Source organism: Canis aureus, chromosome 17 (assembly GCF_053574225.1).
Source record: "Canis aureus isolate CA01 chromosome 17, VMU_Caureus_v.1.0, whole genome shotgun sequence".
NCBI classification, from domain to species: domain Eukaryota; kingdom Metazoa; phylum Chordata; class Mammalia; order Carnivora; family Canidae; genus Canis; species Canis aureus.
In genome coordinates, this window is record NC_135627.1 from 591,726 (window position 1) to 615,685 (window position 23,960).

Sequence of the window (23,960 nt, forward strand, 5' to 3'; positions counted from 1 at the left end):
TCGCAGGAATGGCTGGTTCCTTCCTCGTTACTCTGGAAAAGCGGTGGAAGAGGCCTGGACCTGGTAACTTGAAAGTGGGCGTCAACGGTCCTCTGTTCAGCCTGCAAATGTCGTTGTGACGGGGGCTGCCGCAGGTAGTTTCTGGAAATCCGGCAGAATGGACAGCGGTGTGGAGGGTGGTCAGGACTCCGTCCCCAGCCAAGCTGCAGGCGTCCAACAGGTGGCTGAGCGAGCCCCAGGCCCCTCACCACGGCCGGGCTGCAGGCCTGCGGGGGGCCGAGGCCGTGGGGTTCTGGCGTCTGGATGGAGGCCCAGCAGCCCCTTGGCAGAGCGCTGAGGGGAAGGTGGGTGGACCTGGGAGTGTGGCCAGACATCTCGCTGATGTGCCAACCGCCAGACTGTTGTTTCGGACTATTCGCCACCAGCTTTTGTGTTGGCCTTTTCTCCCTGACATCTCAGACTTCTTTCTCTCACCTTCGCGTGTCAAGTCAAGGTTGGGCGGGGAACTCGCAGTTACCTGGAGGACTGTGGGCCAGGGCCCAGCCTGGCAAGGGAACGGCCCCTACTGGGCTCCCCACCCCGAGCTGGCGCCGCCCACTTCTGCACGCGGACCAGTTGGTGTGGGGAGCCCTGGGCCTCGGCGTCTGTGGGGCCACTTGCCACTCGCTGGGCTCCTGGGAGCCTTCCTCCTGTTCTCCGGGTTCTCTCCTCTCCGCCCAGGAGGCGCCAAGGCCTCACTCCGTGGGCACACGGGGGCCTGTCATCTAGCTACGTGCACGGCTCCCGGACATCCATCTCAGTTTGCACATCTCCTCTGATTTTGCCTTCTTTTTTTTTTTTTTTTTTTAAAAAAAAGATTTTATTTATTTATTCATGAGAGACAGAGAGAGAGAGAGAGGCAGAGACCCAGGCAGAGGGAGAAGCAGGCCCCATGCAGGGAGCCCAATGTGGGACTCGATCCCGGGACTCCAGGATCACGCCCTGGGGTGAAGGCAGGCTCTAAACCACGAGCCCCCCAGGGATCCCACCCTTTTACCTTCCTGGTAGAGCCTCCAAATTTTGGGGGGCTTCTGTAGAGTACAAGGAAGACTCCCAAGCTAAGTCTGTCCTCTGGCCTACTCTGAGCCACCCTGAGACGCCAGAGTCCATTTTCAGGGAAGAAAAGGTAATTGAGGGAGGAAGCACATCTCAAAGTACTGTCCAAGCCCCCACGTGAGGGACACCTGTCCAGGCAACACTCTGATCTTAAGCGGGTTCGAGGTAACAGGGCAAGTCTGCACCAGCCCTCCGCGGGCCTCCCAGGCACGCGCCAGCCTCTGAACCCCGTAAGTGGAGCCAGTGTAGGATGCGGATGCCTCCCTCTCCAACACTCCGTTTCAGAGTAACAATGTCCCTTTGCTCGGAATCGCTCACTTCCCCTCCTCACACCCGCCACACCTCCCCTGTGGACACATGTAGTTCTTGGGTCATTTCTCCACACTTTATTCATAAATCATGAAATACTCTGGTTACATTAAAAGACTCCACTCCCCCAGAGTGCAGCCTGCACTCCAGCACCCCAGTGCAGGTGGGACATGCGGGTGCTCCCTGACAAGCATGCCAGCCTCCCTCCCTACTCTGGACGCCCACGGTGATGCCCACCTAGTGCCTCGTTGGGGCAGAAGGTGCTGGAAGCCAATGTCCTGAGCTCCCCCTGTTCCTCCAGCTGCTCCTGAGATGCGTTGGCCCCACAACCCCAAGGGAGCACCTGCCGTCCGCCCTCCTGGACCATCTTCCTTTACATCAGCAGCTTCCAGCTCTCTAGCCAAAACACATGTGACATGTGTGCGTACAGTGGAACCAGAGGCCTGGTTGCCTTCCCCACCAGTCTGCTGTTGGACAGATGCTGCTCAGGAGTCCTCGGAGCCTGTGTAGCCAAGGCTCTGTTCCAGACTCCGTTCCTGGCTGCTGGGAGGCCTCTATCTTCGACATCTGGGCTCACGTGTTCGGTCCGTGAAGGCCCAGCAAGGACCATCACGAGCTGGACTCTGAGCCCAGCAGCCCAGCACTGCCCAGAAATGCAGGACAAACACTCATTTTCAGGCCCCAGTCCTGACCGATGGGATCTGGACTCAGCGGCTCCCAGAGGACAGCACCTAAGTCATCCTGAACCTGTGGAAGCCACCAGGGGACCCGGGGGCCTGGGCCATTCCGTCAGGTCTTCACGGCTGTAGCTCAAGGACCCCTCTGAGGTCAGGTGTGTCAGGTTGCTCCTCACGCCACCTTCCCCCTGTCCTGGGACTAGCACCTCAGAACGGGTGGTGACAGTCTTCTGTGGCCCCTGAGCATCTGTGGAGGAGGTGACAAAGGCTGATGGCCTCCAGGTAGGTGCTAACCTGCACCTGGCACACACACCTGGGTGCCCACACCAGTGCATAGGGACAATTCTGTGTCTACTTGCAGGAGAGGCAAAGACACCCGAAGTGGCACGTGAAGAACCTGTCTCATCCCTAGCTGAGCTTTTCCGACATTATTCCCACTGGGAAAGAGGTGCATGACGACAACGGTTGGGACACTGGTGATGACATAAGCACTTAGCAGCATCTTCACGGAAGAGATGGTCACAGGGTGGTGAGAATTGTCTGCCTTAAACTCAGCATCAGGATGAGTCAGAAACACACAGTTGAGTAAAGACCACAGAACACAGCGCTTCCGTGAAAGCACTGACACCACTAATGCTGCACATGCTCCTCAGGGAAGGAAGCAAGCCCTCTGAGGGTGACCTCTGAAGGGCCGCGAAGGGTAGGGGTGTCCCAGCACCAACACTGCTTCCTGTGACGACCACGCCCCTGCACACAGGCCTTCCAGGGACAAACAGCTCATGACCTCACTGCAAGCACAGGGGGCTGTGGGCAAATTGGGCTCAACACCCTCCCAGGCACGTTCACCCCAAATTTCTAAATCACGGGCACAACGTTTCTCGATTTTTCAGACCATGTTCAAGGGCAGGTGTTGGCATGTACCCCAGGCAGTGGGGTCAGGGTTCAGCCTAAGTCCTCACAACCCCTGGAGCAGCTGGAGAAGGGGCCTGCCCTGCGCCAATGCTGCTGGACCCCTTGGCACATTGCTCCTTGCACGGTCTATCCCTAACGTAAGCAAAGCAGAGGCCTGCTCACTCTGGCCAGGTGCCAGGCGCCAGAAGCGGGAAGCCAGAGGCCTGTGGGACACCAGGCCCCAGTTGCCCTCAGGACACACAGGCCTCACTCTTTCTGGATGAGCTGATGGAAATGGAGCCAGACAATTTCCCTGCCTGTGTCGTGTTCGGGGGGCGTGGACTTTCCAGCCAGCCTCGAGACCCACTGCTGGCAAAGGGGCTGCCGGAGAGCCTGGGGGCAGGTGATAGGAGGTGGGAGCCAGTGTGTGGCTGGGACGCATGGACAGGCTGGGCTTGGCAACAGTCCAGATTAGGACGGACAGATGGACAGAGGGCTGGGCTGCCATCATGCAGGAGGTACCCGGCCCACAGACATAGGCCGTGGGGACTGGGAGCCTCGGAGCCAGCGGCCAGGGCACCCTGACATTTGTGCGGAGGGCCCTGGGCTGGCAGCAGCGAGGTCCTGGGGGTGTGGGGAGCCGGCAGGAGGTCCCAAGGTGGACGCCGGAGCAACCGCCCACCCTAGCCTCTCCTTCATCTTCACCGCGTGCTCCTCTAATGCCTGCCACTGCCTGTCTGCCTGGGCCTCACCAGGGCCACTGCACCACCACACTGCACCTGCACCCTCCCAGGCTCGGACGATACGACAACTGTGCCGGGTCCAGATGTCGTATCCAATGCGCCTGCTGGTTTCTGCCATGCTCTGCCTGGGGGACGCACAGCCTTGCTGTGTCCCTGTTTAGGGTGCGGTGGCATGGTGGCCTGTTCAACAGCCTGTTCAATGACGGATTAGTGCTCCCAGGGAGATACGGTTGCCACTGTCCCCCAGGGGCGCTCTGCTACACCACACCTGGTGGCTGTGGCCCAGGAGCCGAGGGGGAGGCTGCCTCACACCTTGACCTAGGACCACTGAGCACCTGCTAGCCCAGCACCCCCGCACCTCTCCCGGGAGGCTCTGACCCACCTGCTTTCTCCTGAGTCGTGGCTGTCTCCTGCACCAGGCTGCAAGCTCTGCCTCCACTTTTGTAGCCACCCCTGCCTGCTTTGTCCACGGTCAGTGACGCATGAATGTTCTCCTGTCTGTGGAGTAAGCAAACCAAGGCAAGCCTCTCTCTTCACTGACCTCCCACACACGGTCTGCTCTGACAGCTATTGCTCGCAACCTTCCACTGCAAGGTGGCACAGCCAGATGGTGTTGGACATCCTCCTCTGGATTCCTTCAGGCTGAATGAAGTTCTTCCACGACAGAGTGGTCTATCTCACTCCTGCTCCTCATGCTCAGCAGAGCACCAGGACATGGAGAAGGGTGCCTACCTGCCACAGGTTTAGGCAGCAGAACTCAGACCCAGGGAAGGAGGAAGACCGTGCGAAGGTTGGAACATGTGCGATGTGTGTGGGAACCAAAGGGGGAGGAGATGGAGGTGTGGGAGGGTGCAGAAGGGTCAGGCTAGAGCTCTTGGCAGGACAGGTGACCAGCCAGGTGAAGTGTGTGGAAGACCCAATGTGGCGCTCGCTGTCGGCAGGTGCATCTGCTCCTCATCTCAGAGGTCAATCCACCAGGAACAGATTCAAGACACCAAGTTTTAAATTCAAGATGAGGACATCACTGCTGGGCTGGTCAGCAAGCACACTCCTCTGGCAAAGGATCCCACACAGAGGAAATGCTGACGGAGGCAAGTGGGCTGCAGGGGCTCAGACTGGCGGAGAAGAGATCTGAGCTGGGTGAGTCTGGATGAGGAGGGGAATGCGGACAGGGCTGGAAAGGGCTGTGCGGCCTCACTGTGGGGCAGGGTGTGGATGATGGGCCCCGAGAAGGGATTGGGAGGTGAAGATGTCACGTGTCTGCAGGCAGATGTCTTCCAGAGGCACATCCTCTCGTGTCTTTATCCACCATTCTCTCACGGTGATGTTAACTCCACATTCTGGGGAAAACATCTCAGTGCGTCAAATAGGTTTCCTTCCACTCAACAAATTTCATGAGCTCCTGGTTCTGCCCTCGGGTGCTGGGGATATAAAATGAAATCACAGGCACCCCAGCAGCTGCCTTGAGTGGATTCCAGCCTGCTGGGCACGGGAAAGAGAGATGAACTGTGTCCTGCCCACATGTCCACACCTGACAGTTTAGAGGGAATGGTCCTCATGTGCTCTGATCTAGAAATGAATAGAACGACTGCTGTTTTCTACAAAGAAGATGATCTTTGTATCACTTCTCCAACAATTTACTTCAGACTAGATACGGTTTACTTCCTCCTCCAGAGTGTTAATCATGTCACTGCGATCCACATTTACATCTGTAGGACATAATGGTACCCAAGGTGGCTGTCCTGCTACTCCAAGGATGCTGGTCCAAGTATCAGGCTCTTAAAGCCCATCTTCACAGGACACTCCACACAAAGCACCCCTTAGGGAAATCTGTAGGGATTAGACCTTCAGCCATGGATTTTCTGAAATGGGGCATATAGTAACCAAAATACACTTTAAAATGCAAAGTTACAACTTAGGTTTTCCAAATAGCCCTATGTTAATTTGGTCACTTAGAGAATGATGTGGCAATATACAAATAATCCTAGTTTTTGAGAACTGTCAAAGATTAGCTTAACACAAAAATCTAAAAAACATTCCAATAAATTTCAATTAATTCCTCTTATCATACATGATCTTTATTAAAGCATGCATAGTCTTATGATTCAAAACAAATATTTTAAAAGAATGACATATCTAATAAAAATCAACATGAGTTTTATTTAAAATTATTATAATAAAAACAAATAGACATTTAGAAGACATTTGTCATTTTAGAAAACAGACAGTAATGACTAAGTAACTTTCCGATTTCACTGCCAGAATTTAAATTTCACCTCACAGAAATGTTTAATGACAAATATTGACCAACAGCTTATAATACAGAAGTTGAATAAATAAAAAATCCTTCGGATTTTTTTTTTTTACCAAAAAATAATGAACTGATGAAGTAACAATAGAGAGCTAACATTAACTTCAGAAAAAAGGCACATCTAGGCAAAACAGTCAAGGTGATCTGTAAAATGCAGCATTATGTTTAAACTGTGCAGGATCAAATGAATGCAATAAATTACTCTGGAAGACCCCAAACTATGGCAGTAAAAGTCATCACTGGGCAGACAGGGAATCCCTTCAATGGTGTGCTTTGTCCCCAAGGCAAAGGGCTCGCAGGGATGTGCAGTCATGTACGTGTCCCAAGCTTCTGCGTTCCGCACACAGGTCTCACTTTCTGAAGCCGTGTATCCCTGTTGGTCGGTGCCCTCAGAGACTTAACCGTCTCTCTGGTCGAGGCACACACCTCATGATTGCGGCTCTCCACAGCACTGGGGCCAGCAGGAGGCTGAGTGTGGTCACACTCAGGATTAGGAGGTACACCTGCAACAGGAAAGACCACGTCATCCTGGGACCAGGAGGGCCCCCAGGACAGGCCGGGCTGCCGGAGGTGACACTCAGGACCAGCAGGGGCCTCGCACACCCTGTGCAGCCATAGGCACATGGCCATCTGGATGTGAGCTGCAGAGACGTGGCCCTGCTGGAAACTATCCTCAGGGATTGCCCAAAGTCAGCATGCAGCCTTAGGGCCGGTGTCAGACAGTGCCTGTGCACAGACTTTATGCTTCAGCAACTGTTTCAACACTGAGACTCCTCCTATCTTCCTCATGCTCATGGACACGAGGAGACAAGCACATAATTCTGAACGCTCATCAGCATGTCCTATGACCAAGAAAAACCCCTATTAGTCATTTGGCCCAAGTTAGGGAGCAGGTGTGCAGAACTGGGTATTGGAGGCACCTCGAGGTGGTAGGGCCCTCCCAGCAACAGGGTGTCCAGGGAGGGATGCTCGCCATACAGGGAACAGTGGGCACACCCCCGCCCTGACTCAGGGACCAGCCCGACATGCTCACATATGCTTGCACAGGCATCAGAAAGGGCAAAACAAAACTCAGATGTGGTAGGGTGTTGAGGGGTCACATTAAGTAGAAAAGTAGAAAGTACCCTTCACAAGCTTATATGTCTACAAACCCCCAATCTGAGAGGGCCCCGAGGCTGTCTCTAAGCTAAAACCATGCATGTGAGCTGGTCCCCACAGTTATGAGGTTATGAGTCTGTGTGGGAAGGGAGTGTGGTCTCCCAGCTGCTGGCACACATGAGATCTCCTGGTAAGCCAGCAGTTCAGAGCTGGAGGTCCAGGCTGCTTCTATGCCACAACCTGACATTTATCCACTGACAACAACAGAGTCCCTTTAATGTCCACCTTGCTTTCACTGAAATGGCAACACTCCACTTTAGTTGTGAAACGTTCCTACTGCTACATCACCATCCTCAGACGGCTCGGGCTAACACTGGCTCTGCTCTAAAGGACCTTAGCTCTTGCCATGGTGGACAACAGACTGTGGCCCCTTGACCTCTGGGTGGGGGGCCACAGCCAAGCACAAACCTCCTGCTTTTCAAATTTAAAGTGACAACCATGGATCATCAGACGATATTCATTACATTCTAATTCATGACCAGCTTTAAAAGGGCAAATGAACAAAACCAGAGAGGAAGACAAGGCAAGTGCATGGCAGCAGGCATCTGCGCACCTGGCCCCCCATAGAAAGGCTGGCCCAGGATGATCGGACCAGAGACAAAGGAGAAGGAGGCAAGTGGTGCAGGGAGCTCATCTTCCAGGTGCCACACACGCTTAAAACTGTGGTAGAGGAAGGAGGAGCTGATTAAAACAGCTCCAAACTGTTGTATATGTTGATGCACAGGACAAACCTCTGTGTATCTTTTAAGTAGGAAGATTTGCCATCATTTCTATTAAAGGGGGCACCTGGGTGGCTCAGTGGTTGAGCATCTGCCTTCAGCTCAGGGTGTGATTGAGTCCTGCATCGGGCTTCCTGCATGGAGCCTGCTTCTCCCTCTCCCTCTGCCTGTGTCTTTGCCTCTCTCTCTGTGTCTCTCATGAATAAATAAATGAAATCTTAAACAAATAATAATAATAATAAAATAAAGGTTAAAAAAAAGGTTTAATTCCAACTCCCTAAAATTTGGAGACATGGTGTCTTTAGAGGCACTTGTGCTCACCTTTTACACATTGGCAAATGTTGCAATCTATGTTGTGAGGAAACACCAAGTGAACTAGGGCTTTCACATATAACAACATTCCAGCTTTGCCTTTTAGATGGTGTCGGTGTTCAGACCCCAGCTGCAGCGACTCCACTCACATACACGGTCCCAGGAAGGCTGGGGCTCTCAGCCTGGCTGACAGCCGTGCACAAACTAGCAGGCAAGCTTTAGCATTTAGCATTTTACTTTTTGCAGAGACACGAGAGTGACTTCACTATTGCTGCCTCAGGGAGCGAGGTGATAGCTTGGGCAGTGTCAACTACTGACTGTCACCCAGACCTCCTCGCCTATATGAGGCAGAGCCCTGGCCCCACATCCGCTGTGGGTGGCTGCAGGTGGGATGCTCAGATGCCAGGTGGGTATGGAGGCCAGGGCTCCCTGAACACATACACAATGTGGGTGCACACTCACCTCCCGAGAGATGATGCCAGCTCGGCGCGCTCTGCTCCCCAGGACAAAAGAGAGCTCGCTGACCTGTGCCAGCCCTGCAGCCACAATCCACTTGACGTACTGACTGCTCTTCGGCAGGAGGAGAGACAAGACCAGGGCTGCCAGAGCAAACTGCGAAAGCAACCGTGTTACTGCCTCCCCCAAGCCTGATAGCCAAGCAGAAAAGAGAAGGGAGCCCTTGCCTGACTCAGGGGACACATGCAGGAGCACCACACGAACACAAGGTGTCCGAGAGAAAACCATGCTGAACATCTCAAAGTCCATGTTCAGGTTCACCCACAGATAACTAAGTTCCCCACAAACTAGGCCCACAGCAGTATGTGGCAGGTAGCATGCAAGGACATTTCAGTCTCTAACGAGAGTCCTGTATGTCTCTCACATACGCAGTGTCTAGAGGTGAGCAGCTGGAACTGCCAGGGCAAGTGCAATAGTCATCAGGGATTCTCATTCCTCCCAATAGAAATATTTTAAGTTAGGGGCCTCTGGGCAGCTCAGTCGCTTCAATGTCCAACTCCTGGTTTCCACCCAGGTCATGATCTTGGGGTCGTGAGATCAAGCCCCAAACTGGACTCTGTGCTGGGTGTGGAGACTAGACTTCTAGGGATTCTCTCTTTCCCTCTGCCTCCCCAGCCCAACTGGAAAAAAAAAAAAAAGTTAACATTTTAAGGTAGCTTTTATAATTTACACAGCCAGACAGCTACTAAACAGATAAGCGGACCCTGAAATAAATGTTAACAAGAGCAACTCAAGAATCTGTCGTCATGGGGGATAGACAGAGGTCAGCAATTCTCTGTGGCTGTTAAATGTACGTCCATGAGGCGCCTGCACAGACATGAGCACTCCATGCCCCGTGCCATACCCCCTGCCCTGGGCATCTTTTCCATTCCTTTATGATAAGCCACTGATTTAGTAGGTAAAAATATTGTAATAATTTCAAGACATATAAACAACAAAATGTATATGTGTGTGCATTGCTAGCAGGGCTTGCGGTTCTGCAGACTCACTCAGGACAAAAGTCTAAGTGCAGGTGCCTCACGGGACATCCAGAAGTGGCTCATTCTGGTCCAGCTTTTCTAACTTCCCATTTCAAACATACCCAATTCTAAGACAAATGAAGGAAAACAAACCCAAAGGGCCCAGTCCCAGCCCTCCCCATCCCAGATCGTTGGGTGGCAGGAGGGGCTCATGGGTAAGTGGTGTTGCGGTAGTTTTGCAGACTCAACATCACTATGGGTAAGAAGGTAGGCTCTGCAACACATTAAACCAAAAATGCCAGGAATTTTACCAGTCCTGAAGCACTGAGGGGAACCCGTACCTTCATGATCACCACCGACAGAGTGAGGACCATCAGGACGGTGAGCTCATACACCACGAAAGTGGGGAACACGTGAAGGCCTGTTGGGGAAAGCACAGACATGGTCAACTCTTGCAGGATCCCTGCCTCGTCCCCAGTCAGGAGTCTGTGATGCTTGGGCTTCCATACATCCTTCCCACAGGACAAAGGAACCTCGTGAGCTCGACCCCACAGCACCTTGTATTTATGGCTCATGCCGAGTGCCATCCTCCACCAGACTTCACCCCCAGGACTTGGCAAAATCTAACGGCAAACAGCTGCTAACTGATTTTCTTTTGTGAAAACATTCTGTCCAAGATGCATACATCTTCCAGGGCCTGGAATCAAGAGGGAGAAGCCACAGGATAGGAAGCCCAGCCCAGATACTCATGGCTGCTTGCTGCTCTGGCAAACAAAGGAAGGAGAACAGTGTCTGCTGGGAAGCTCTGCTTGCTGGGGATGAGGGACAAAGGATGAGGGATGGGTGCTGGTGGGCCCCTCCTCACTTGGTGGCTGGGCAGGACTGGCTGTGCACTCATCCCCATACCCCTAAGGAGTACAGGGCCAACTAGGCCTCCCCTCCTGAGCACCTGGAGCCCAGGACAATCTCCTCTTCCCTGGAATGTGGCAGCATCCACCCTTCAGGCCCTGGCTCCATGGGGCCTGCAGATGAGCACCTGCCCTGACCTGCCTGGCAATGTCCCTCTTCCTGGGTCTGAGTCGGCCACCTCTCACACCTGCAGTCTCCCTGAGGACTGATGACTGCTCAGGGCACACCTACCAGGGAAGCCCCTGGCTTCCCTCTCCTCCAGCTTTTTATGGAGTCTTCAACCCCCCAGCCCTCCTGCTGCCATAGGTGCAGACCACCTCTGGCTGCATCTGTGTTCTTCAAACTCTTGTCACTCACAGTATGATGTGATCAGCGTGAGGACTGATATGCACACCTCTCCAGAAGACATGTCTGACCTAGCCCATCGCATGGACCAGCTTGGGGTGCGTGGCCCTTGTCTACCCGCTTTCCCACCCAGGCGATGCCAAACGTGTCACTACCTTATTTCAAAGCTCAGGGGCCTCCCCTCTCCTGAGGATAAGCATGCGCCCTTCCTGCCTCGGAGCCTCTGTGGTGACCACATGATGGCACCACACTCGTGTCCCTGCTCAATGTATGGTGGAGCCTCTGCAGACCACAGGGGCCCTCACTGCCACAGCAAGCACCAGGCCCAGGCATACAGGACAGATGGCAGAGACCCCTGTGCTGTGAGCAGAGTGCCGTGCACACTGCTCAGGGACAGAGGCAGAACCCACGCTGGCACATCTGACAGGAAGGCACACAAGCCACCCTGTAGTGTTTCTGCTCATGGTCATTCAGTCATCCTCCTGACAAATACTGAACGTGTCCCTGGGATGGCAGGAGGGGCAACAGGCTCTGGACGACCACGGACCCTGGCATGCCTCCTGACCTCTCTCTGCAGATGTGAATTTCAGGGATAAATGAGCAAACATGTGTGAAACAGAACAGGGTATGTAGTTGGTCAATCGACACAAGCCCCACAGTCACCTCTCACGCAGGCCCACAGTCTCCAGGGCACCTCCAAGAATGAGTAATGGGCGATGCCCACTTCTGAATTCCTCTCTGTGTCCCAAGGAATGAATCCTTGTTGAAAGTTTACAAGAAAAATCAAGTTTGTGGCCTCATTCATAAGAAGAGACAGGGGATGAGTTGTCACGGTGGTCGTGCAGGACGGTGGGGTGGCTGCACAGGCTCGGCTGCCCCCACTGCACTCTGTCTCTGGAGCTGCCACGACCGAGAAGAGGCTACAAGCCCCTGTGACAGCACCTGAGATGGCTTCCAGGGGGGTGCTGAGGGTTACCAGGGCTCACAGGGTGGGTACTTGAGCCAGGGGGACTGGTGTCCTCGTATGGAGGAGACACAGAAGTGCTCTCCTGCTTCCCTACCTCTGTCTCTGTGTGTCTGCCTCTCCATCCTGGTCTCTCTCCTTGAGTTCACTGTGTACTAGGAAAAGCCACACGGGGACCCAGCAGGCAGGCATCCATCTATCTGCAGGCCAAAAAGAGGCTTCCTCAGCTGCAGCCGCCTGGACGCTGGCATCTGTTTTGCCAGCCTGAGCCAAGGCTCAAATGCCTCATTACTACAGCACAAAGGAGGGACCCTTGGGGGGCTCACTGAGTGAAGTGTCTGCCTGCAGCTCAGGTCATGATCCTGGGGGTCCCGCGATCAGGTCCCACATCCAGCTCCCTGCCCAGCGGGGAGGCTGCCTCTCCCTCTGCCCCTCCACCTGCTTGTGCTCTCCCTCAAATAAATAAAATCTTTTAAAAACTGTAGTACAACAGAACATGTACAGTGTTCTTTCAGTGACCTGGGATTTAGGAAGTCAGTTGCCAGCAGCACTGTGGTGAGGAGAAGAGCCTGGCACCCTGGTCTAGCAAGAGGAACACTGGAACTAAATATCTGCAGTGCCAGCTGCCCTCTGAGGGTTGGTGCCCACATTGCTGGATGAGGCAGGATCTCCGCCATCTGAGTCAAGTCCCTGCCCCGATGCCCTCCCAGGCACCTGTGCCAGATGCTGCTGCCTCTGTATTCAGCCAAGGGTGGGTGGGGGCCTCCTTCACTCTGGGCCCCAGACTGCCCTTGGCCAGTCACACTGCTCTCAGCGCTCAGAGCTCAGCTAGGCCCTTGGCACTCCCCCATTCCGGGACTGACTGTGGCCAGCAGGCCCTCCATGCAGTCTTATGGCTCCGTGGGGCCTGACATGGCGGTGTGTGTGTGTGGGGTGTCAGGGGCCAGTTGATGTGCACATCACTGACGTCCAAGAACGAAGAAAAGGAAAGGCATCATCTCAGACCAGCTCTGTGTTGTCCTGAGCAGTGGGAGAGTCCATGCTGCATGCACACGTTCCGCAGCTGAACTTCCTTTCACATGCTGAGTGTGAAGAACCTAAGTACAAACACGGGTGGCTATCTCCTTGTTAGACATTGTTCTTGGCAGGTGGAGAACCCTCACCTGAAGAAGAGTTAAGGGAACCGGTCTGCCAAATAATGCGTCCATGGGATTTTCATTTCCAACCAGCATACGCTGCATGCAGCCCTATAAGCAGGACATGAGCCACATGTGTGTCAGCGAGATGGGGCCCCCAGGAGGGAATGTGGCCTGGACCCAGCCAAAGGAAGCTTGCATTTGTGGGCCTCATGGGTCCTTGTCTGGAAGAGTGATGGACGAAAGGTAGAGGAAAGAAGGGGGATCTGGGGGGCAGGGGGCAGGAGGGACAGAGACAGACCCAGGCACAATGACAGATGACAAGGACAGGAAGGGGATGGACAGGTAAGGGGGCAGAGGAAGGGCACATGTTGGCAAGAAGGTCCTCTCTCAGAATAGTGAGGACACTTGTCACTAAAGCAGCTGCTTTGCCGAGTGTCAGGGGGTCCCCCGACTCTTCACTCCACTCTCAGGACCAGCTGCCCTCGTTTCCCTATCAACTTTAAAAGAATGTGCTTTCCGAGGTTCTCCATCTTGCTGTGGCTGCTCTGAGTCCGTGAGTGAGTCAGCATGGTGCAGGAGCTTTCTGGGCAGAAGGCAGCAGCATGTACAGAACGTGTGGGGGAGAGACCCCCTGACACAGGGGCATTTCCAGAGCACCACACCTCGATGTGGCAGTTTAATTTTTTGGCATCAAAATTAACCTTTCCTCCCAAATGCCTCATTTTGGTGCTGAGTTTAAGTTGCTAATGTGCTGGGCACCTGCGCCTTTCCCATGGAGTTGAAAGTGGGAGTCGTCCTCTCCCAAGGGCATCTGAGAATCCCCCAGGGCATGGCAGCTGGTCAACAAGTTAATTTCCCCAAGTATAAATCTTCCCTCTTTTTGATGAGATTTCTCTGCTGACCCTATTTTACGGGAACATGTAAATAGGTTGCAGCAAACCCGTGCATCTAACAAATACTGCGTGAACAAGAAACATTACCTATGGATGCAAAGAAGATGATAACCAGGAAGTCACGGATGGGCTCGATGTAAGACATGACCTCCTCGGTGACCATGTGGCCTTGGGAAGAGATGAGTGCCCCAGCCAGGAAGCAGCCCAGCTCCATGGAGATGTCCAGCAGCTCCGTGACCTGGGCGAGAGGGGAGGGCCGCATGTCACTCACAAGTGCCACCAGCGACATCTCTGGCCAGGGGTGGGTTCACACCCAAAGGTGGGTGTGCGGTCACAGCAAAGGCCCATCTCCAAGTCCCCAGAGGAACCGTCCTCTGTGGGGACGGGCTGAGATAAGCACAAGGAAGCTAACGTTAGTTGAATTTGTCATACAGGGACAGAAAAAATAATTTAAGATATTTGAAACAATCATTCAAATTTTTGAATGACAATATTTTCCAAAATTTATTTTAAATAGTTGTGATAGATTTTCTTTCCCTTGGCTCAGTGAACAGCCCAACTATGGCACTAAAACTGAAAGCATGTGGAGAAAAAGGACACTCTAGTGAGCGAGGCCTGGCGAGAACAGGACCCCAGAGGAAGCACAAGAGAGTTCAGTGAGCTGGACACAGTACAAGTCAGGATTTACTGGGTTTCTAATAACAGTTGTTAAATGCAAATTCAGGTGAACTTAGTGAGGTGTTACTGACACAAAACAACTTGAAAAGGAGGAGGAAGTAAAACCACACACAGAAGTCAGCAGCCAACAGAATCGTTACAGAAACACGGTTCATAAGAGCGCCAAAATACCTCCAGCACCCTAGTCCCCTGAGAGAACACACGACCCTCACACCAAACACCACAGAGCTCTGCTGAGAATCACACAGAAGAGCTGAGCCGAGCAGAGCATGCTCACAGGCAAAAGGTTTGCAGCAGCGAATGTACAAACTCTCCCTCAACAGGTCCCGGGTCCCTGCAGTGGTGTGTGAACACCCACAAACTGGATCCAAAAGCTCATGCAGGTGCCGGCAAGACCATGAGTATAGCTGGACACCCTGGACTGAGAAGGCTACTGCCCACAGTGCTAACCACCTGCAGGAATAGGTAAGTCGGCAGGGGACAGAGCAGAGAGTCAGAAATGCACAGGCACACTCAAGCACTCGTGCTCACTCATGCAAGCACAAGTGCGCCATCATACTATCACATGCACGCTTGCATTCACACGCCTCTTGGCTTCTGACAAGGTGACCCCACGCTAAAGTGTGGTGTGGAGAGATGCATGTGGAAACATGGATTCTTGTCCACGGCCCTATGCCATGTGCTCCACCCACCTCCAGATAGACATAGATCTAATGAGAACAGCAAAGCAGGACATGCCAGGAGACGACATGGGTGCCTGTGGATACAGGAAGGCAAAGGTCTACACAGGACATAAAAGTGCTAGTCATACAAAATTTGAAACAGACTACATTAAGATAAACAACTTCTGTTAATCAAAAAAATGCCATCAAGAGAGTTAAAAGGCTTCAGACTAGACTGGAAGGTATTAAGAACATACAGGACACAGAACTTCAGCCATAAGGAGCTAAGGACTGAAAGTGCCCCGGCATGGATGGACCTTTACTTTGTACCACACCAGAGGGGCAGACACAGGCAAGTTGGTGGGAAAGAAAGTGAGTGGTTACTACAGGATGGGGGGACAGGGGGGACTTGCTCGTTAGGGGTATGTGTGACAGAAATGTTCTGAGGGTGGCGACCGTCATGGCACAATGCCGTAAATGTGCTGAAAACCATTGACTTGTATACTCTAAATGGGTTAATGCAGATGATTTTGTTGTAGGAATTTCATTTTAGTAAAAAGATAAAAACACAAAAAATTTGCCAGAATATATAAAAAAAAAATTCCTACAAATGAATAGGAGAAATAACCAACTCAATAGGAAAATGACCCAAGGGTCTGACAGGCTGTCCCTGAGGAGCATCCGCATGGCGAAGGAGAGCACGGGACATGGTACTCACCAGGGAGATGCGAGTCAAAGTGCTGACAAGACACTGCTACCACCCAGCAGAGCAGTGGACACAACAGGGACAGGCAGCACCAGGACAGGGGGAGGGTGTGGTGAGACCGAGCCCGCATGTGACACCAGTATCAATGGGCACAACCTGTTACCGGGAACCACATGCCACCTCAAGCCAGCTCCCATGCGCCCACCAGCTACTTTACTCACAAGAGCCCTGAGTGGGAGCCCACCCTAATATCCAACAACAGAAAGGATGAGTTGTGAGCTGCATGGGACACTGTCATGGCTGCGGTGGAGTGTGAGCTGTGAGACTGCCTGATGTGCAAGATGCCCAGCCCCTAACATGTGTGGTGAACCCAGCAGCTGCTCAGAAAATGCTGTCAAAGAGAGAAAACAGAAACTTTGAATGCAGAACTAGCTTCACTTGTGTAGCCTGTGGAAAGACAGCATGGAAGTCATCCAGACAAGACAATTTGCTGGAGGTCATTTTCAAAGAGTAAAACACTTCAGAATGGATAAAGCAATGGAAAAAAAAAAAATCCTGTCACACACACAAGCAGCTCTGAGCAGAAGCAAATCTTAAGACTTCTCCCAAAATTATAAAATAGTAGGAGGCAATTAAATCATACATAAGGAAGTGGGTGTTAATTTCCTTTAAATTAAAATTAACCTTTTTATTTTGAGGTAAGTGTAGATTCACTTCCACTTGTAAGAAAACTTGGAGATATCATGTATCCCTTATTGTCTCACTAGAGTCAAAGTGCGAGATCACAGCCAGGATATGGACATAACATGGTGAAGACACACAACTTCTAGTCACATGGATTCCCCCCTCCTCTCCCTGCTCCTTAACAACTGGCAACTGGCAACCTTCCCTCCATTTCTGAAATTTTATCATTATAAACGTCACATAGATGGAATTACACAGTATCCAACCCGTGGGACTGGCTTTTCCTGCTTAGGATCATTCTCTAGAGATTCACGTACCAATTGTTTTAAACCTGGGTGGTCTCTGTGGTGTGGATGGACCACAGCTGGGTGAATCAGGCACCTGCTGAAGGGCATCTGGGTGGTTTTTGGCTGCTATGAATACACTGCTGTAAACATTCACGTGTGAGCTTCTGCATGAACCTGAGTCTTCACTTCTCTGGGGCTCAAGGGGAGGAACACAGCTGTGGGGCTATGTGTGGGGCCTAACAGCATTTCCTCCATGCTCTCATGAGAAGTATGTCCTCTAAATAAGGAAAAGGCTGCTTCTTAACCTTCTATCTTAATTTTCAACTTTTTACTTTACAGCAAAAGAAGTTACACTGCTGACCAGCTTCCTCATCATGGAATAGAACAGAAAGTTGTCTCAAACTGTTAATCTGATTTCAGGTACAAAGTTGTTTAAAAGTTTGACAAGGTAACACTGGTGATACTGGGAATCCATGTTGCTCTCAAGGCCACTCAGACTGCCTCCAGTGCCACACTCAAGGTGCCATTTTAGCAAAGTACTTAAGAGTATGGGAGCTGGGGCGCCTGGGGGGCTCCATCAGTGAAACACGTCTGCCTTCAGCTCAGGTCATGATCTCAGGGTCCTGGGATCAAGCCCCACATCAGGCTCCCTGCTCAGAAGGGCATCTGCGTCTCCCTCTGCTTCTGCCCCTCCCCACCACTCAAATAAATAATTTTTTTTTTTTTAAGTGTGGTAGCAAACAGGTTCAACTTGTAGCGAGGGGCAGAGTAATGACTGTGCATAAAATAAAAATACACCTTTGTTTCAAATACTTTAACTACTATAAAATGAAAAGATAAAGAACTGATTATAAGCTTTCAGTTAACAGATACAAGTCAGACTACATAAATAACACGTATTATGAGAATTACCATTAACATTAAAAAGATGAAAGCAGAGATTCCTAAGATAAGGATTTCTTTGTTCCCTTTGCTTTCCACATGCAGTTTCCGATAATACGGTCCAATGAGGTAAGTCTTTATAACAAGACACAGAAGAAAAGCAGCAGCCAGCGAGAAGAGAATCTGGCCAACCAAAGCCAGTATCCGCAGAGTCTCCATGATGATGCTAGGAGAGAAAAAAGAGGTTATTGCACCTCCAAAACACATTTCCTTAACACCCAAGAAAATGAGCTTTCACTTGTTTTTCTTTGACAGGACAAAATAAATTTCTCAAATCACATTTTTATTTCCAAATACTAAAATAAACCCTATCAATCCATTAATTCTAAATAACTTGGTTCAAATTAACTTATTTGAATCAAATATGGAAGCTGGATTGTGTGCCATCAATACTTTGAAGCAAATGCATCTTATAGGGACGAGGACTTCTGACTGCAGCTCATACAGCTCAGTGATTGGTGACCAAATTCCTCACCAGAGCTAATCCCCACGTGACATTCTTCCAGAGGTGACCATCACCGGGCAGGCTGAGTGGTGGGGGCATGGCTAAAGAACCCTGGCCACTTGCAGCACAAGAGCTCCTTGTGGCCAAGCCAGAACTCTGAATTTCACATCGGTTATTTAGTCTCGGAGAATGGGATTCTGTGCCAAGCTCTTTTTAGAATATACTATTTACCTCTCAGAATGCAGTCTCAAGATCTTGGTCAGAAGAAAGGCGTAACTGTGTGTTTATAGTACCGACAATGAGTATGCGTATCTTTTATTTAAACTTAGTTCTCCATCATATTTAGGAAACTAGTCCAAAACTCTGGTTTAAAAGTTCTTAATGGCAGAGCACAATCTGATGATCAGGAGAGCGTACATCATTGCAGCCAAGCTTCACACAGCAGCAGTGGACACGGATATCAAGTGGCCCCTGACTGAGCACGTGGGGGAATCTGACCGAGCTGGGCACAAAGGACCCTCTCCCGGTGGTGGAAGGCTCCCCGCAGGCTCAAAAGGAAGGTGAGACAGATCTGCACAGAACAAGCAGGACAAGTCCACTTCAATTCCCGGCCAGTTTTCCCACCCTGGTCATGCAGCACCTGGCTTGTACCTGGCACTCAGGCATCTCTTCCCTGGTGCCATCACCTCCCCGTATGGCTGTGCTAACCTAACTGGTCTCGTGATGCTCCACAGAGACCAGAACAACACTGAGAACAGCAGATGACCCCAGGCTTCTGGCCCAGTCGCAGCTGCTCCTCCCTCCCCCACAGAGCACGTTCTCCCAGCGGTAGGCAGGACCAGGCAGGACTAGCATACCAGGTCCCAAGTGCGGGGGCTTCCCACCAATCTGACGAGGCCACTGTGGTTCACCACTCCTCGCCCTACCCGGATCCTCTGCACAGCACCTTCTGGTTAACCGTCATGTAGTAACTGCTCTTATCCTCCCCAAACACACTGCTGGCCTGGGCCCTGAGCACTGCAGCCACACTCTGCTCCACATAGGAGCTCCAGTCTCAGTGCCATTTTATTTGGCTGATAAAGAGTGCAGACAATGTACACCCATGTTCCTTCAGACAAGTTCTAGAACCATCCCATCCACAGAGGAGAACGTGGATGGGTCCCAGTCACCGTGCACTCGCCCTACCACCCCCCTGCCCACTGATATGCTGTAAGGAAGGGGATGTCAAACAGCTCAGAAAGGTCCAAGTGAAAAGTTAAAAGCCAGGGAGAGCCTTGATATCTATGAAGATCCGGGCTCCAGGGACATTTGTGTACACCCCCACCCACATCCTGCTCTTCATTCATATGGTGAGGACACTAGGGTTCTGCACCTGTATTTCCCCATTTGCCGTGTTTTTGCAAAGTCCCTGTGTCAGTGCCAGCCTCACCTTTCAAAGCCTGCATTGCCACCAGACACCCTGGATGCTGTAGGTTCTGGAGGTACTGGACAGGCCACTCTGAGCACATGCACATGGACAGTGCTCTAAATCCCCCTCCAGAGGAGGCACCAAGGGCCACAGCCCAGCCTGGGCATCACCCCGCTGTTAAAGGTCTGCAGTCTGACAGGTAAGGATGCCTTCTAACTTACACGATAGACCTGGCATCTTCTATTTGCTCATTTATAGATTCCCTGTTCATCTGTTTTTTAACTGGGTTATTCTAATTAATAGACCTGTATAAGAGACTTAACTTTCTGTCTTTGATATTTTTCCCATGTGTCTTTGGCCTGCTTACCAAATGTGTACCTGTGTATGTTTAAAAGCACGTGTGTGTGTGTGTGTGTGTGCACACGTGTGCACAGGGATATTTAAACACTCCCATGAAGTAACACTGATTGCTTTTCCTGTTCTTCACGGCTTCTGGAATTTCTGCTCTGCTTGAAGCCAAGGGCTCGCGTCCTCAATATTATAAACAAATCCTTTCTTACTTTCTTCTAGGATTTTCATGATCTTGCAAGATTTTATTTTTCATAATTCAAATCACTATTATCTTTAATTTTTTTAAAAGATTTTATTCATTCATGAGAGACACAGAGAGAGAGAGAGGCAGAAACACAGGCAGAGGGAGAAGCAGGCTCCCTGTGGGGAGCCTGCTGCAGGACTCAATCCCAGGACCCTGGGATTACGACCTGAGCTGAAGGCAGATGCTCAATCACTGAGCCAAGCAGACATCTTTCAAATCATTCATTTTTTTTTAAAGATTTTATTTATTTATTCATGAGAGACACAGAGAGAAAGAGAGAGAGAGATAGGCAGAGACACAGGCATAGGGAGAAGCAGGCTCCATGCAGGGAGCCTAATGTGGGACTTGATCCTGGGACTCTGGGATCACACCCTGGGCCGAAGGGAGACGCTAAACCGCTGAGCCACCCTGGGATCCCCCAAATCATTCTTTTTAAAAAGTATTATCACAGTCTCTGGGTTCTGTTATTTAACTGTGACATATTTGGGGAAGGGGGAGTTAATTCTTTCCTTTAGAAAAGCTCAAGATTAATTCCGACTGAGGGGAACCTGGGTGGCTCAGTCGGTGAAGTGTCTGCCTCTGGCTCAGGTCATGATCTCAGGGTCCTGGGATGGAGCCCCATGTCAGGCTCCCTACTCAGCTTCTTCCTCTTCCTCTGCCTGCCACTTCCCCTGCTTGTACATGCTCTGTCTCTAAAATAAATAAAATCTTTAAAAAGAAATTCTGACTAGAGCTTAATAAAGACCATAGTAACATTACCACTGATTTTATGTCTTGTTTGTTTAATATAAATTTTCTCTGGTAATCAAAATTAGAATAGATTTTCCCAAATTACAGAGAAAAGTATACATAGTAGGCAATAAAATTATCATAATCTATCCCTCTAGTAGTAGAAAATCATCAACCCCTTTTTTAAATATATATATATATATACAAATTGTATATGTAAGTAGACAGATTTCTAGTCTCTTATTTTCTTCTTTATGTAGTTGAAATAATGTATATATTTTTAACAGCTTTACTGAAATATAATTCTCATCCAGTACAATTTACCCCTAAAAGTAGACAATTCAGGGGTGCCTAGGTGGCTCGACTGAGCATCCGACTCTTGATTTCTGTTCAGGTCATCTTAGGGTTGTGGGCTTGAGACCTGTATTGGGCTCCCCGCTCAGCAAGGAGTCTGCTTGAGAATCTCTCTCTTGCTCTCCCTCTGTCCCTCCTCCAGTCCTGCTTGTGCATGCTCTCTAAAATAAATAAATCTTAAAAAAAAAAAAAAAAGAAAATACAGTGCACACATCAGTGGTTCCTAGTACACTCACAGAGGTGTGCACCCATCAGCACTGCCCATTTCAGAGCATATTTATCCACCCATCCGTGCTCACTGCTTCTGCCCCAGCCCCTGATCTACTTCCTGTGTGGATTTGCCTGTCCTGGACATTTCACAGAAATGGAATCACAAAGCCTCTGTGTCTGGCTTTTTCACAAGCATGATGTCCTCAGGTTTGTGCTGCTGTGCATGGCCTATGTCAGGCTCCCACCCCTTGCCACATGGCTGGATATCCCATTATGTGGTCACAGCACATTGTACCCAGTCATTAGCTAATGGACATTTGAGCTGTTTCCACTTCTTAGCAATTATGAATAATGCCACTATGAACATTCATACACAAGTTTTGTTTTTTTTTTGTTGTGGTAAAATATTTTAACATAAAATTACCACCTTAAACATTTTAAAGTATATAATCTGTGACATTAAGGATGTAAACACTGCTATGCTGCCATCATCCCCACAGGTAGCTTTTTATGTGGACAGATGTTTTCACTTGTCTTGGGTAAACACCTTGCACTGGAACAGCTGAGCCTTCTGGTAACTCTATGTTTAACCTTTTGAGGAGTACTATGTATGATCTGACTCCATTTTTTATAGCTTAACATAGAACATCTTTTCCACATCATTTAAACTATAAGGTTTCATGGCTAAAGTGGAACCATAAATAGGATCAATACATGTACTGGATTTTTTTTTTGTACTGGATTTTTTAATTGAAAAAATACAAAAGAAAATTTTGAGATTGTCTAGGTGGCTCAGTGGTTGAGCATCTGCTTTTGGATCAGGTCGGGATCCCAAGGATCCTGGGATCAAGTCCTGCATCAAGCTCCCCATAGGAAGCCTGCTTCTCCCTCTGCCTATGTCTCTCTCTCATGAATAAGTCAAATTTAAAAAAAAAAAAAAAAAAAAAAAAAAGAAGTTCCCCAGGCTTTCTGACTGAGCCTGTGTCCTACGGCGACAGTTTTACTTGTCTGTGAGTGGCACACAAGTTTCTTGCGATGAGGGGTCATATTTGTTCTTTATGAGTGCCTGCAAGTCTTTGTGGAGGCTCTGCTTCCTATTTGGTAAGAAGACTCTGACCTCTATAAGTCATAACTGTATACATCTTAAATAGAACTCAAGGGATTTTCAGCTAAAGCTGCAAACCTTCCTTTTGCTGTCCAAATCTTGTTCAGTTACTTATTTTGAAAATCTGTAGCCAGAAGGAAAAAGAACTAGCTCTGATTTATAAGTTGTAACTAGAAGTGTTACTTTTCTGATAGTTAAAAAAAAAAAAATCTGAATCACAAGAAAATGACAAGAGGACCCTCTCAATAAACTGAATCAGTTCCACCCAAGTAGTGGGCTAGCACTCTGTAGGATTCTCTCCTGCAACCTGCACACGGTCCATGAGGCAGGTACTATTTCCATACCATCCCCACTGTTTTTTTTAAAGATTTTATTTTTAAGTAATCTCTGTCCCCAACATGGGACTCCCCACCCTCAGACCAAAAGTCACATGTTTCACTGGATGGAGCCAGTCAGGCACCCCACACCACCCCCATTTTCATGGAAAAAACTGAATTCTAGAGAGTGCAAAGCTGGCAAGTGGCAAAGTTAGAGCTCCAAGGTCTCAGACTCAACCTATTATTCACTCCTTCTCCTTTCCCTGGCAGGCAGAGAAGAAATCTTATCATTTTAGGATTGCTGAAACGTAATATAACATCCTGCAAAAGGTAAACATCAAGGTGAATCATTATTAGAATTATCTAACAAAGACTTTAACCAGTTGTCAGAAATATGATTCAATAGCAATTCAAATAAAAATTCTCTTGAAAGAAATGAAAAAATAGAAAATCTCAGTAAAGAAACAGAAGTTATAAAAAACACTCTACGTATCCATGTACCCACAGAGTTCAAACTAGCATTATTCAAGCATCAACTGTAATAACCAAAATAAAAATCTTGCTTGATGGTTAAAATAGAGTGAAGACAGAAGACAGAATCTGTGAACTTGAAGATAGATGAACAGAATTTACCTGGTCTAAACAAAAAAGAGAAAAGAGAAAAAAGAGGAGTCATCTCAGAGGCCTGTGGACAATAACAAAGCCCCTGGAATCCTAACAGGTAGATCATGTGGAACTGAGACAACAGCTGAGGAAATAATAGCTGGAAAATCCTAAATTAGGAAGAGACATAAACTTACAGATTCAAGAAGCCAAGCAAACACCAAAGAAGATAAGCCCAGACTATTATGGGTTGAACGTTTTGTCCTCCCCTGAATTCCCAGGTGAAGTCCTGACG

At 49.8% G+C, this 23,960-nt stretch overlaps 1 protein-coding gene across 12 annotated transcripts in view; it reads right to left on the reverse strand.

The window, feature by feature from the left end:
- Positions 1–5,771: 5,771 nt before the first annotated feature.
- The window catches only part of SLC9D1 (solute carrier family 9 member D1), a 47,727-nt gene continuing 29,538 nt past the window's right edge, over positions 5,772–23,960 (reverse strand). For 9 of the 12 annotated variants that reach the window (XM_077854871.1, XM_077854862.1, XM_077854867.1 and 6 more), the window contains 5 exons: positions 17,870–18,065; positions 14,028–14,178; positions 10,032–10,111; positions 8,678–8,827; positions 5,772–6,529 (listed from right to left, as the gene is read on the reverse strand). In XM_077854871.1, the coding sequence (XP_077710997.1) occupies positions 6,416–6,529; positions 8,678–8,827; positions 10,032–10,111; positions 14,028–14,178; positions 17,870–18,065 (691 nt within the window). In that variant the 3' untranslated portion in view covers positions 5,772–6,415. Of the gene's footprint in view, positions 6,530–8,677; positions 8,828–10,031; positions 10,112–10,247; positions 10,388–12,005; positions 12,109–14,027; positions 14,179–17,869; positions 18,066–23,960 lie in introns of those variants that run through there. The other 3 variants (XR_013355406.1, XM_077854872.1, XR_013355407.1) reach the window with 3 other exon arrangements.